We start from the raw sequence: 15,456 nt of genomic DNA, 5'->3' as shown, positions 1-15,456 counted from the left end.
CAGAGTACCATTTGATTTGTTTAACCCTTATCTTTAATATTGTAATGTTTCTGTGCTTTTAATTTTTTTGGTTCAACATTTCAAAATAATGATCAATGACAGGAGTGGTATTCAGTCTGCATAGATGACACTTCTTTTCTTTTTTTTTGCTACCCAAGACTACTTCTATTTACTGGCGTTCGAGTAAGCTATTGTGCAAAGTAAACAAGTTATTACTCAAGTGACTTAATTTACTCCTGTTGTGTGTTGTTGGGGCACCATGTCCAAGCCTACGAATGATGACAGTTGTTTGTTTGGGGTGTTGACTTATCAAATTCACAGCTTTCCAAAACATCCGCAATAATTTTTCAAAATGGTTACATTGTACCGGTAGGTAACACTTCGCGTATGTGTTGCATACTGGTTACATATCAGAGGCGACCGAAACTAGGTGCCCCCTACACTCCTGTCTTCCAATCAGAGGGTCGCTATTTTCCATGACGTATGTTACCACTCGTACTAAAGAAGGCCAAAAAAGAAAAAAGAAAGCGGAAAACAGTCAGTAGCTACGCTAGCGGGCGTACTTTTAGACGGAGCCCTTAGTATCTCAGGAAGGGGAACGGAGAGTCTGCCAGGACTTTTGGTACAGCGAACAACCAACAGAGCAAAAACACTCGTTCTGAAGGTAAGTTAAACGCCCGTAAAAAAATACTTGTCAACTAGGTTGCGCGTTATGAAAAGCAAAGTATTGTTGATGTTTAACGAACGTTACTGGCTGAGTGTCTTTGAAAGAGGGTATCGATAACGGTAGCTAATGAGCTAGTTTTAAACAAATTTAAGATGTTTTTTAACGTTATACAGGTCCGTCAAAGCTATTTAAACCTAGTTTCATTACTTTAAGATTACACAATAAGGGTCCATGGCTAGCTAAATAGAGTTATTTACTTTTTTCCCAATAAATGAGGGGTTAAGTTACGCTAGCTAACGTTAGCTAGCTGTTTATTTGGAGGGGGTCAAACTATTTATATATTTTTTATTACATAGAAGGGTTAACTTCACCGCGGAAAACAATTGTTAGCAAGTAGGACTTATCGTCCAAAGGCTTCCTAAAACGGCAACTATCTGATTCCGTATGCGTCGTCGATGGTTAGCTAAGCTAGCTTGAGTGTGATGTGGATCAACTCGAGGCCACCTGCTCAACCTTCGAATATTTTACATGGTTAAAGTACCTAAAGTCTGTTCAAATTGACATTCGTTTTATTTGACGGTCGCTACAGATGCGTTGGTATACGTCAATTATTGGAAGAACTACATTTGTTCATGTTGAATTGACAAAACAGGAACAAAAGGAAAAGACAAAGCGCTAACCTTAGCTAGCTAACGGTAATCAGCGTGACTTGGATGAACCACATTTCACTAGTTATCTTGCTGGATCATAGTAATAATTACTGCTGTATGATCATTTGTAGTTAGCTGAACAGCTATCACGACGTTGTTTGCTAGTACAGTGATGCTAGGCTTACTTAGATGTCGGAATTACAATCTTCACTAGCTACGTAGCCTAGCGTGACTCAGTGGATTTAAAGAGCAGTTGAGGCCTCTACTCTAGCTCTACTGGTACTGCACCGTCTGACTCGTTCCCCGGAACTGTTGTCCCAGCTAGCTTGCCAGTCTGTGGGGGGGATTTATTACATAGATATTGATAGATCCATTGTAGTTTTGTATAACATTGTCAGTTGATTAATGGGGGGGCTCATCAGTATTGCAGACAGCACATATGATTTTGATAAGGGATGGATGGGACTGTTGGTGTTGGCTTATAATGTAGCTACCTAGCAACACACGGGTTATATGGTTATATATATATATAAGGCAAAGCCACCGCTCTTGTCAATACAATTCAAGGCGTGTGTGTGGCATTGCAGCCTGTATGTTAACATTGCAACATTTACCATATCTCAGTCAAACCTTGAGCGCCCTCCACACGTTTCTGTAGAAATAAATTACGAACGGACCCGTCTCACTGTGAGCAGGCGTTAAGGTTTGGTGACGTAACCAAACGTTAGTGGGGCTTCCAGGGTTGCCTATAAATAGTGTAGCGAGGTCGTGTGAGTGCGCCTTTGAGATCAGCCTGTCACATTGCACCCTTGTGACAGGCGAAAGCTAATACCCCGTCCAAGCGAGTTTGGGACAGCAAAAAACACTGCAGTCAGCAGGCATACACGTGATGGGGCGATTGAAGTGCCTTTCTGGGGGAAACCTCTGACGCATTTCGCTAGAAAGCGTGGCATGGACTTGTGAATCTCCCCCCTGCGCGGCGCCCCTCGGTTCCTAGAAGACTGATACAGGTGCCTCAGCACTTGCTTTTCGTTTTCTTCCATGAACAGACTAGTTGGCTACGGTTAAGTTAATGGAAACTGGCTACTTCATTTGGGGTATTTATCAACCTGCCTTAAGACTGTCTTACTGTACCACTATCCCAGTTGTTTGTAGCTGATCAGAACGCTCTGGGTTGGGGAAAGGTTCACACACCAGTCTGTTCATCTCTGGACGTGATAGTGAGTGATGCAACCAGAAGGACTGGTTGCTTCTTGCCAATGATTGAACACTGTTTCCACATCCCGCCATCTGTTTAGACCCCTGTCTTGTCTGTTGACCTTGTGTTGACGATAACCAGGCAGGCAGCCACACATTTACTGTGATGAACTCACCAGTGGTGCTATCAAGGTTTAAATTATAACTAGGTCTAAACCCCAACTGATAAACATAGTGCTCAAAGAGTGACTAACAGATGGTGCTGAAATGGATGTTGTAAAAATTTTTTTTTAAATACCTACAGACAGCGAGGCTATTAAAACCCTGGGATTATCAAATCTCTGCTTTAGAGAACTTTAATGTGTCTCCAAATAAAGCCTCTGTGAGCGAGTTGAGTTGAACCCATAGTTAGAGGGCCCTAGTGCCCAAAAGCCTGCTTTAGCATGGGCAGCGCCATTGAGGACTTTCACCATTTTAAGTAGTTAACTGAAGGAAATGACACTGAATTATACTCACGAGGAAACATTCCATAACTACAGATTGCGGTAAATCGCCATCCCTTACTTAATAAGGGTTGGGCGATACTACGATGTAATTGGAAATCAACAATGTTTGATGACATCGTGATGTGACGGAAGCAAGTTTAATTTAACAGACTCTAGTTTAGCTTGTTTTAACATGGCTGGCACAGCGGGAGTCGGACAGCGCACAACAGGCAACATGCCAAATGACCTACCTATTATTTTTTGCCATAGTCTATTTTAATGAATGTATATGTTGCCAAAAGCTGTGCAGAATGTCAGAAATTTTCTCTCATCTCTTCAATGTCGGATAATCATGGGCCTTTTGCAGCGGACACTCCATTGTCTGGCTTCTTACGTTCCCTTTTTTCCCCAATCGTCATTCTATTTGAATGTGACTTGTTGGCTTAAGCATATAGCCTACTCTTTCATGATCAACCTTCAAATGAATCTATGAAGCCAGTAACAGAGTCTCTCAAAGTTTTGTTTGTGAATAGCCTAAATAAATACATGGTACAGTAATATTGACAGAGCGAGAACCATCTATTACAAAATGGATTAATCGAATGAGAAGTTTTAAGCAAACCATATGCATTTCTGGCCTTCACCTGACCAAAGCTTTAGGAAATAAAAAATTTGCTGCTGGAAAATCCCTCCTTGCAAACCAAACAGTCAATACTATAGGCCTACACCAGGCTACTGTCAATAGCACTTCCAGTACATGTTACTTGTACAAGTTAAACATATAAACAAATGTTTATATTATTGTCGAAGGGTTTATTCATAGCCTTGAATTGAGCAAAGGGCATTGCATAAGCTCCCACAGCAGCGCTTTCGATAAGTGGGACTAAAACCCTTCTGCCTATTTTTATTTTAGCTATATCTTACGAAAAGGTTTCTGACAAGGACAAGCATGTTAACTTTTTCTGGCTTTAACCACCTAGAGTCGATTGACGCACTGGTGCGGACTACCAAATTCTCTGAATTGACATTGGAGGCAGCTTATAGTAGAGAAATTAACATTCAATTCTCTGGCAACAGCTCTGGTTGACATTCCTGCAGTCAGCATTCCAATTGCACGTTCCCTCAACTTGAGACATCGGTGGCATTGTGCTGTGACACAACTGCACATTTTAGAGTGGCTTTTAATTGTCAAAAGGTGCACCTGTGTATTGATCATGCTGTTTAATCAGCTTCTTGATATGCCACACCTGTCAGGTGGATGGATTATCTTGAAACAAGGGACCAACACTTTACATGTTGCGTTTTATATTTTTGTTCAGTGTGTCTGTGTCTAGAACTTTCTTTTATCTCCTAGATGTAAGCTAAACACTTAAACCTTGTTTCTTATGATTTTGCCATTTATGAATGTGTCATTCAATGCATTTCTCTGGGCTATAGTAGTAGGCCAAATTCAATATTTTATTTATACCCAAAGAGGTCCTAAAATCTAATTGCTAAATGATCCATAATATGACCATCTTAAAACACTAATTAATAGACTGTGATTGGGGAGTGTTGATTGAGTCTGAGCTCATCACGCAGTTCTGTTCTCGGCTAGCTTTTTGGAGAGCACACCATTGATAGCTCGACGGACACCAAATGCTCTGTCAGTGTTGGCCTTTTCCTGCTTAATAGAATTGTTTGTAACATTGAGATTATGGCCGAAACAGTTCAGCCATGGCCATTTCAACGACGTTAGCGCCATTATCAGTTGTGATGCAGGATTCCAGACAAGCACAACTACTTTATACCTGTTCAAACAAGACTCTAGGTGGCAGTGTGCATGCACCCTTTCAGGTTGTTTGCCAACGTAGTCTTAGTAGTAGTAGTACTCTTAGTAGTAGTAGTAGTAGTCTTAGTTCAAAGTCAAAAGGAAGATGGCCTCACTGGCGACGCTGTGCTCTGACGCTGTAATGGGACAATGGTTGGATATCTATGGTTACCTGAATTAAGTGGCAATGATTTTTTATTTATTTATGGAGGCAAGCAGCTCCATGCTGCAAGCAGCTGCAAGCAGCTCCATGCTGCAGTGATTACAGGACTGCTCTGAGAATGCTGGAGTAGTCATGTTGCTTCTTGGGTTGTGGGTTCAGTATCTTCTATTGGCAGAGGTCGCATTAGTGTTCAGAAATCTGTATTTTCGAAACTCTAAACCATTAAAAAAAACTTTTGACCGGGGTTTTATATTGAAAGTCTTGTTAAAAAATATATATATATATATATATATATTCCCATTTTCTAATGAGTCTCTATTTTGATTATGTCCAGGACAATTCAATCAGCAGAGATGGCACAGGAGACCAATCAGAGCCAAGCGCCCATGCTTTGTGCCACCGGCTGTGGTTTCTTTGGAAACCCCAGGACCAGTGGCATGTGCTCTGTCTGCTATAAGGACCACCTGACCAGACAGAACAATGGAGGAGTGAGCCCCCTGAGTGCAATGAGTAAGATCTGCCATTCCTCCATAAACTGTTAATTGTTTTTGTTAATTTTTATCTGTTTGAGAAGTAGATGCCTTAAGACTCAGGTTTGCGGTCATGACCTTTTCTCCTATTAAATCCAATAATTTGTCTAATTTAGGTGGCAGTGTCTCCAGTAGCCCCACAATGGAGGCCTCTGCCATCCAGAGAATTGAGGCCACATTGAATAATGCTGCGGCTGCTGCTGCTGAAGCTGATGCCGAAGCTGCCAGGTGAGTGTCTGTTGCTACTTAGAAATGACCATGGAAACAATTCTTTAAGACAAATCCACACCAAATGACTGTCGCTTGTCTTGCACCACGTTTGTTATATCATTACATCTGAATGAGATGGCTAGTATGAAGTGGACGATTTGGAGTAAAACTTTGTAGCTTCTCTTTCTCTCACTGTAGTGGGGCAGCAGCTCTTCCTGTTACCCAACAGATGACCGAGATGAGCATTTCCTGTGAAGAGGAAGGAGCGTCGCCTAAAGCAGAGCTTGCAGAACCTGGTGCGTGTCTGATTCATATGGGTGTTCAGTGCTTCATTTGGGGGGGGGGGTCACGTTAGTGGTTACAGGCCTGTGATGGGAGGTGGTTGTGAATAGTCTCTGGGCTCTGTGTTGTTTTGAGGTCTTATTTTTCTGGTCTTTCCAGTGGTCACTCAGCCCACCGCCTCAGCTTCCCCTCCCAGTGCTGCCGGCAGTGACGAATCCAAATCACCCGACCCCGCCAAACCGAAAAAGAACAGGTGCTTCATGTGCCGCAAGAAGGTTGGCCTTACAGGTGAGGACAAACAATCCAGTACTGAATAACATTGTTGCTTATTCAGTCAGACCTCAGTCAAGACTGTGGCTTATGTGGCTCTCTATGATTGAGTATAGGATACACTGCAGAGGTGATATGAGCTGGGTCTATTAATGTGATTGACTCACTGTGCCTTTTTGCTCTGTCAGGTTTTGACTGCCGCTGTGGGAACCTGTTCTGTGGACTCCACCGTTATTCAGACAAGCACAACTGCCCGTATGACTACAAAGCCGATGCCGCCGCCAAGATCCGCAAGGAGAACCCTGTGGTGGTGGCCGACAAGATCCAGAGAATATAAGACCTTCTCTCACTTTGACCTTGAACACTTGGAGTGATTGGCAAAAAAAAGGACTCGCACTTGACCTGCGTTCTAAAGGACTAGTTTTTTTTACAGTATGGGGGAATCCAGTTGTCTGCAGTGCATGAACGATCACATTTTCTTCAGTTTTTTTTGTCTGTCTGAGCTTACGATTTTAGAAAAGAATTATGACAAAAGAAGAACCAAAAGAATCTCAAAAAAAATATTCTGCAGACTAGGACACTCTTTTCCAGGGACGCCTGGACTTGGCTTAATTCTTAGTGTTTTTTGGGAATCTGATTGTTGTCAAGTAGGCAGTCTGATGTGTTGTGGTTGTCATGAGTTTACTACTTTGACTCTCTGTATTTATGAGATTTTTTGGAGGAGAGGGAGGACGTTGTAGCCTATGAGACTGTTACAGCCCCGACCGGATCAGTCCATTTATATGTACTACCAGACATGTTTGTTTCTGTGCTGTATGGGGCCTCAATTCAGGGGAGACCCCCAAGCACATTCTCTATTGTGAGATCAGATGTGAAGAATGACTTTAACAAATGAAGTCTTTTATTTTTTTTATCACCTAAAGAACAACCTGTTCAAGATGCTTATGAAATGATCATCCGGTATGAATGGTGAAAGCGGCACTGACACTTGGAGGATGGATGTGTTCTGTTCCAGCCCTATAGGTTCTCTTCAGATTCATCTGAATCAAACAGAATATCAGTGTAGTCATACAAGCCTGCTCCACTGGTTCATTCTTCCTGCAATGTGTGCTGCACTAAAAACCATTGCTTAGGTTTACTTGTATCCGTTAAAGATGGGTTTTCTAAAAAGTATTTAGGTCTGATGCTGTGATGTAATGTGTATTTGAAGGGGAAACTTGGCGCTGCCTTTGTCTGGCTGGATGGGAGACTGGCGGAAGACCGTTCACTTCCTGCAATTGAGATCGGGTCATGTGACCCCAAACTGTTGTCATGTGACAGTGCTGATGCCCATTCTGTGATCTTTTTTGAGGATATGGGATGTTTTGCTTGGGTTGTTGTATCAATGACAAATAGCCTAAATTAACCAGATTGCTGAGGTTGGAAGGGTTAGGTCCACTAATCTTTTGATCAATATTTCCCAGAAAATTTGTGATATATTTCTGATTTATATTGTGTAGTGCGAATCACATGCTATGTATTAAACACATGTCTAATGTATGCCATTTCCTGGATGGATGGATGGTGGCTGAGTATTGTGTGTGCAAGTACTTGTGTTCCTCAGTAGTCAGAACTGATCCAGTGGACTCTTTTTTTTGTGTGTGTCTGGCTGCTCAGCTCTAGTCTCTCGGTAGGGCTGTGAGATTTCACCTTTTCATTTGAACCCTTTTTAGTTATGCAAGTTTGTACAAACCATCTTTATATTTATGTACTGCACATATAATCTTGTTACCCAACATTACAGAAAAATTGTACCATGTAAATAAAATTATGTACAGAGATATAGAATCATGTACTCTGTGGCAATTTATTTAACTCATCGTGGCTTGAGAGTTACCTGTCTAACAGAACGCAGGGTGTTTTTTTTAACTTCCTGTTGAATGAGGGAAAGCTCGGTTTGTTTTTAGTCTCAACTGTTCTATTGAAAAAGTTTGGTTACTAGCTAACTACCTTGTTTTTTGGGGTCCCGCGATGCGGTTGGCGTCAGCAGCGGTCTCCGCAACTATCTGTCCAGGGATCCTGCCAAACAAGGAGCTGCTTGGCATAGCAGCTGGGCTAGCTGCTTATCAAGCTAGTGGGGTTTTCTTGACTTGAATGCAGCCTGCGACGCGATTATCCCTTGTAGCTGGGATAGCGGATTGTCCCGGGTTTGTGTCTGTCTAGATCCCTGCTGTTTCAATCTTCCTTGTGACCTGCCCTTTCTGGAACTGCGAGGAGTAACAGCGTACCCTACGTTGCTACCATGACAAATACCAACGCCAGTGGGAGTGCCGTTGAGGACCGTGGTGTCTATCACCGGTGAATTATCTTTTTAAACGAACAAAAATACACTGCTCAAAAAAATAAAGGGAACACTAAAATAACACATCCTAGATCTGAATGAATGAAATATTCTTTTTAAATACTTTTTTCTTTACATAGTTGAATGTGCTGACAACAAAATCACACAAAAATGATCAATGGAAATCAAATTCATCAACCCATGGAGGTCTGGATTTGGAGTCACACTCAAAATTAAAGTGGAAAACCACACTACAGGCTGATCCAACTTTGATGTAATGTCCTTAAAACAAGTCAAAATGAGGCTCAGTAGTGTGTGTGGCCTCCACGTGCCTGTATGATCTCCCTACAACGCCTGGGCATGCTCCTGATGAGGTGGCGGATGGTCTCCTGAGGGATCTCCCCCCAGACCTGGACTAAAGCATCTGCCAACTCCTGGACAGTCTGTGGTGCAACGTGGCGTTGGTGGATGGAGCGAGACATGTTGTCCCAGGTGTGCTCAATTGGATTCAGGTCTGGGGAACGGGCGGGCCAGTCCATAGCATCAATGCCTTCCTCTTGCAGGAACTGCTGACACTCCAGCCACATGAGGTCTAGCATTGTCTTGCATTAGGAGGAACCCAGGGCCAACCGCACCAGCATATGGTCTCACAAGGGGTCTGAGGAATACTCATCTCGGTACCTAATGGCAGTCAGGCTACCTCTGGCGAGCACATGGAGGGCTGTGCGGCCCCCAAAGAAATGCACCCCACACCATGACTGACCCACCGCCAAACCGGTCATGCTGGAGGATGTTGCAGGCAGCAGAACGTTCTCCACGGCGTCTCCAGACTCTGTCACATGTGCTCAGTGTGAACCTGCTTTCATCTGTGAAGAGCACAGGGCGCCAGTGGCGAATTTGCCAATCTTGGTGTTCTCTGGCAAATGCCAAACGTCCTGCACGGTGTTGGGCTGTAAGCCACAACCCCCACCTGTGGAACGTCGGGCCCTCATACCACCCTCATGGAGTCTGTTTCTGACCGTTTGAGCAGACACATGCACATTTGTGGCCTGCTGGAGGTCATTTTGCAGGGCTCTGGCAGTGCTCCACCTGCTCCTCCTTGCACAAAGGCGGAGGTAGCGGTCCTGCTGCTGGGTTGTTTGCCCTCCTACGGCCTCCTCCACGTCTCCTGATGTACTGGCCTGTCTCCTGGTAGCGCCTCCATGCTCTGGACACTACGCTGACAGACACAGCAAACCTTCTTGCCACAGCTCGCATTGATGTGCCATCCTGGATGAGCTGCACTACCTGAGACACTTGTGTGGGTTGTAGACTCCGTCTCATGCTACCACTTAGAGTGAAGGCACCGCCAGCATTCAAAAGTGACCAAAACATCAGCCAGGAAGCATAGGAACTGAGAAGTGGTCTGTGGTCGCCACCTGCAGAACCACTCCTTTATTGGGGGTGTCTTGCTAATTGCCTATAATTTCCACCTTTTGTCTATTCCATTTGCACAACAGCATGTGAAATTTATTGTCAATCAGTGTTGCTTCCTAAGTGGACAGTTTGATTTCACAGAAGTGTGATTGACTTGGAGTTACAATGTGTTGTTTAAGTGTTCCCTTTATTTTTTAGAGCAGTGTAGTTCTACAACCAGTTGTTACAACAAGAAAATGTCTTCAAGTGTTGTCCAAATACTGGTGGATTCAACTAATAAAATAATCAACTACCTGAGGGGTACAGGACCTGAAGAACAGTTTGCAGTTCTCCCAAGGTCAGCTCGATGAGTTTAAACAAAACTGCAAGGTGACAGCAATCTGTAAGTCATTGAGAGAGGAAATCAGTTCTGTATGTGAATCCATGATTACAATGACTGAGAAATCAGATTCTCGAGGGACAATCAAGGTGGAACAACATTGTTGGGGAAGGAATTGCAGAATCTCCACATGAGACCTGGATGGAGTCTGAGGACAAAGTGAGGGAAATTATCTCGAAGAAACTGAAGATCGATCACAGGAAGATTTGAGGTGGAGCGCACCCACAGGACTGGAAAACCCACCTCCAGTCCAGGTAATAGGCTCAGGTCGATAGTGGTCAAGTTCCTGAGGTTAAAGGACAAGACAGCTGTTCTGGAAAGTGCCAAGAACTTGAAAGGAATGTATATCTTCCTCATTGAGGACTATCCTGCAGCTGTGCGCCAGAAGAGGAAAGAACTTATCCCAGCCATGAAAGCTGCCAGAGCACTTGTTGACATTGCTTACATCTGCTATGACAGGCTCATTGTCCTCCCTCCCAAAAGCCTGGAATGGATGAGGGAGCCAAGCCTATGGGTTCGTAGCTTCAACCCCGCAGCACACGAACACACTTACCAACACCAACTGATTAATCGACTGCTGCATGTTTTATTTTTTGCTCTTTTCCATGTTATGTCTATCACTGGTATGCTACCCAGGAAAGGGCTGAAAATAGCCCATATTGACAATATATGTAGCCTTAGAAACAAGGTTCATGAAATCAATAACTTGCTAACATCAGATAACATTCATATATTAGACATTTCTGAGATTCACTTAGATAATTCCTTTGTAGCAATCAATACAAATATATAACATATATAGAAGATACAGTAATGCTTATGGGGAAGGTGTTTGTGTATATATTCAGAACCACATCCCTGTAATGCTTACAGGATATCTCATGTCAAGTGTTATTGAAGTGTTGTGGTTGTAGGTTCACTTGCCTCATCTAAAGCCTATTCTTTTGGGGTCTTGCTATAGACCACGAAGTGCTAACAGTCAGTATGTAAATAATGTGTGTGAAATGCTTGATAGTGTATGTGATGTAAACAGAGAGGTCTACTTTCTTGAGCTGAATATTGACATGGGGATGCAAAAAAATTACAAAATGCCATCATCAGCTATTGTAACCTGTTTTCACATTGTGAGACTTTAATACATGTTGTTGCAACATTGAAGGTGATTTATTTCCCTATGTCTCTGAGACTCCAATGTCTTATATTTGCTAGTATCACTACATAATTGCAGTGGCTTGCTACACTGCCATGCTATTTTAATATGACCAGAGGGACAAAACCTAAATGACTGTGATATTCTTCCTCAGTGCTATGACAACTGTGGAGGTTCTGCTTTTTTATAGTCTGTGTCTCTGCCTATGGGTAAATATAGAGACTGGCAACCTACAGCTGCGTGGCCTTCTCTCACGTGAAATACTCACCCCCAGCTTCCACCAGTACAGGACCCGGTTTACCAAAATCATTTTAAGGCTAAGTTCATCATTGGAATCTTGGTAGGAGCATCATTAAATCTCTTCGCTATTTCCCAAAACCTTTGTTACTAAAGTTGCACTTGAAAATGCTCGTTCAGACCACTTGTATAACAATGAAGTGTGCTGTTATTTTTTTCCTTTCACTGTATAGGCTATACAGGTCTCTGCTGAACATAATCAAGATGTTTATCTGTCACAGACCACAGATAACTTCACAACGACGTTGACTACAAATAGTTTTCATGTCTTTGCAATTGTTACAATCAAGGGAATGATACAAAATATTCTTGAAATGAAAATTGTATAGGCCTATATAATTCAATAATATTGAAATCAATTTTCTATTTTTCTTAATTGTAGGCAACTGTAATTTTGTCTCAATATATTTCATGATGTGTAACGTGCGCAATGTGCATACATTTGATTTAGTGCATTATTGTAGGGTAAGCATTAGAATAAGCCTCATTAAGAATAGGTACAGTTTCGCGTGCGCTTGACGTCATCAGAGTGCGCTTCTGAACACTGTATGCTGGGAAAACTCGGTTTGTTATTTTTAACTAAAACATAACCAATCTTTGTTAATCATAAATACCGAACGTGTTTTTGCATGGATCCCGCATCGCGGTTAACTTTTACCAGCTAGGACCACTCTCTCTTGTCCCGGAATCTCGCTCCACGGTGTTTTTTCTCTCTGGAAAAGTTCGGCAAAAAGCTGGCTTTAGGCTAAAAACAAACTGCTAACTGCTAGCCTCCGGGCCCAAACCCACCTGTCTCTCATGGCTTCGCTCACCCCTGGATGTACCACCTGCCAGTACCTGAGCCAGTGTTTTTTAGCGTTTAAAACAAGTTTAAGCTGTAAAAGAGACCCCTGTAGTATCCTAAAATCAGACTCCAACTGCATTAAAGCTTGGTCCGCTGTTGGAGCAATAGAGTACATCACTGTGTCATCTGCATATAAATGGAATTTACAATATCTGACATCATCACCAATGTTGTTTATATAAAGTGAGAACAATAGTGGGCCAATTATTGAACCCTGAGGGACCCCTTTAAGTAACTGTAAGGGGTCAGACTTGACCCCATCGACAATGACGGCTTGAGTTCTATCTTTAAGATAGTCATAAAACCATCGGCAGGCATCAGTGCCCAGTCCTATAGATGACAGCTTACTCAACAGGATAGCATGGTCTACAGTGTCAAAAGCTTTTGACAAATCTACAAACAACGCAGCACAGTGCTTTCTATCGTCTAAGGCATTTGCAATATCATTTACAACAAGCATAGTGGCCGATGTGGTACTGTGTTTAGATCTAAAACCAGATTGATTGGTACTAAGAATACTGTTAGCAGAAAGAAAAGACTAACTGTTTGTTGACTATAGATTCTAGAATCTTTACCAGACAAGGGAGCCTAGAGATGGGTCGATAGTTATCCAAATCACTACCGTCACCTCCCTTATGTAATGGCAGAACAAAAGCTGCTTTCCACACCTTAGGGATATTTCCTGTGCTTAATGTTAGATTAAAAATGTGTGTTACTGGACCAGCAAAAATAGGTGCAGCACACTTAAGTAAGTACGGGTCTAAATTGTCAGCGCCTAAGGATTTCTAGTATCAATGGCACACAGGGCAATTAGAACCTCTGCTTCAGTTATTTTCTGGAAACTAAAAACAGGGTTACCATTTTTCAGAGTAACGGTTGAAAAGCAAGACGAAATCAACTAACTGGCCAGTACCACAAAGTCCACTTTTCCTTTCAAATAAAAAACCAGCAGAGATGAAATGCTTATTAAAAGCATCACAAATATCATTTTTTTCAGTTAGAATACAGAAGTCTGAGGTATTTGCTTAGGAAGAGAAACAGCAGAATTCCCCCGTTTCAGTGAATTAACGGTTTTCCAGAATTTTGCAGGATCTCCTGCAGAATCTGTCATAGCATTAAGGAAGTAATTTGATTTTGCCTTTTTGACAGCTGCAGTACATTTATTTCTCATTGCCTAAAAAACAGCCAATCAGCTGGAGTACCTGTTTTCCTCGCCAAGGCCCAGGCCCGATTCTTTTGCAGGAAAAGACCTGACAATTCAGGAGAGAACCAAGAACTGGTTCGGTTTCTTACTCTGTGATTCTTAAGCGGGGCATGTTTATCAGACATAGAAGTAACAATAGAAGAGAAAAAAGCAAGGGCTAAAACCGGGTCCAGAAAGCAGCAAGTGGATAAAAGCTCAGAGTGATATAAGTCAAGGATAAAAGCTTGCTGTGAGAAATGTTTATAATTTCTCTTAGAGATTATACAGGGATCAGAGTGTTTCAGCTGGTATCTCTAATACAGCAATAGGGCAGTGGTCACTGATATCATTTGCAAAAACCCCACTGGCTGTGTATTTATGGGGGGTATTTGTTAGAATAATGTCTAGTAGAGTGGATTTTACTGGGTTTTAAAGTTGGGACGGGTTGGTTTAGTTATCAGCTGAGTTAGATTTAGCTTAGTAAAATGCCTTTTTAATTTATCGGATACTGGTGAGAGCCAATCCAGGTTAAATCTCCAAAATCAGTAATTCAGAGTTTGCATAATTAGACAGTATATCAGATAATTTGCATAGAGTACAAGGAGGAGCTGAGGGGGGGCGATATACCCCTGCTAGAGTTAAATGAGCATTATTACCAAGTACCACGTTTAAAACTAGACATTCATATTGTCTTGAGACAGAAGTTGGTCCCGTTGGGCTCAGTTGGTAGAGCATGGCGCTTGCAACGCCAGGGTTGTGGGTTCATTCCCCACGGGGGGACCAGGATGAATATGTATGAACTTTCCAATTTGTAAGTCGCTCTGGATAAGAGCGTCTGCTAAATGACTTAAATGTAAATGTAAATTGATATGGACACAGAAACATTTAAGCAGCATTTAACATAAATCGCAATACCACCACCTCTACCAACTCTATCAGTTCTATAATATTGTATCCAATCAACTGAACATCTGATCTGGCACAGAATCACACAGCCATGATTCAGATACAATCAGAACGTCAACTTTGATTGTGAGACCAAAATTTCAATAAAGTCCAACTTTTGGATCAGGCTTCTAGCATTCAAATGAATTATTCCAATACCATTGCTACGGGAATTCATATCAGATGGAGTATCCAAGGTAGCACTGAAGCTGCACGGGATGAGCAATCAACCATTTTCGAGCTATTGACAGAGCTCAATTTTATGGGGACAAGATTACTACTAACAATACCTTCTGCATGTGAGTAGTATTCGCAATACGGTGATTGGACAATAATCTAGGAATTGCAGAAAGGTTGTTACTGTAGTTTGTTCCATATTTGCAATTGAGGAACTAATTAATGAAACTGGGAGAGGAGCATTGAACATAGTCTGATAGGGGAGCGTACAATCCCAAAGTCAACCCCCGAGAATACACAACGTCAGGTATCAAAGGCTCTACATGAGGCAAGAGTAAGAGACATGTTGGTGGAGGATGCTGGAGCCATACTGTTAAGATGTATTGTCCCGAAGAATAGACCTGGTCGGTCTGTAAAAGCTGCAAAGTTATCCACAAAAGGAATTCCCATCGTGCAGCAGTATCCTTAAGCCAGGTGTGTA

At 42.3% G+C, this 15,456-nt stretch overlaps 1 protein-coding gene across 2 annotated transcripts; it reads left to right on the top strand.

The window, feature by feature from the left end:
• Positions 1-513: 513 nt before the first annotated feature.
• Positions 514-8,091, top strand: zfand5b (zinc finger, AN1-type domain 5b). Of its 2 annotated transcripts, none has more exons than XM_023984063.2 (6): positions 514-664; positions 5,307-5,482; positions 5,619-5,730; positions 5,911-6,008; positions 6,154-6,282; positions 6,453-8,091. In XM_023984063.2, exons 2-6 carry the CDS (start codon positions 5,326-5,328, stop codon positions 6,599-6,601), a joined length of 645 nt encoding a protein of 214 aa, XP_023839831.1. In that variant the 5' UTR covers positions 514-664; positions 5,307-5,325; the 3' UTR covers positions 6,602-8,091. The 2 variants fall into 2 exon arrangements, with proteins under 2 accessions (XP_023839831.1, XP_023839830.1); XM_023984062.2 differs by having other exon boundaries at positions 5,890-6,008.
• Positions 8,092-15,456: the final 7,365 nt, after the last annotated feature.

The sequence above is a fragment of the Salvelinus sp. IW2-2015 genome, linkage group LG4q.1:29 (assembly GCF_002910315.2).
Source record: "Salvelinus sp. IW2-2015 linkage group LG4q.1:29, ASM291031v2, whole genome shotgun sequence".
In the NCBI taxonomy this organism is placed as follows: Eukaryota; Metazoa; Chordata; class Actinopteri; order Salmoniformes; family Salmonidae; genus Salvelinus; species Salvelinus sp. IW2-2015.
The sequence above is the reverse complement of the archived record's forward strand: the minus strand, read 5'-3'. Positions and strand labels throughout refer to the sequence as shown.

What these genes read in the sequence shown, in the direction of transcription:
- zfand5b (XM_023984062.2), top strand. Translation starts at nt 5,326, where the DNA reads ATGGCACAGGAGACCAATCAGAGCCAAGCGCCCATGCTTTGTGCCACC. An exon ending in GAGCCCCCTGAGTGCAATGA is followed by an intron (nt 5,483 to 5,618) that starts GTAAGATCTGCC and finishes TGTCTAATTTAG; the next exon opens with GTGGCAGTGTCTCCAGTAGC. An exon ending in AGCAGAGCTTGCAGAACCTG is followed by an intron (nt 6,009 to 6,153) that starts GTGCGTGTCTGA and finishes TGGTCTTTCCAG; the next exon opens with TGGTCACTCAGCCCACCGCC.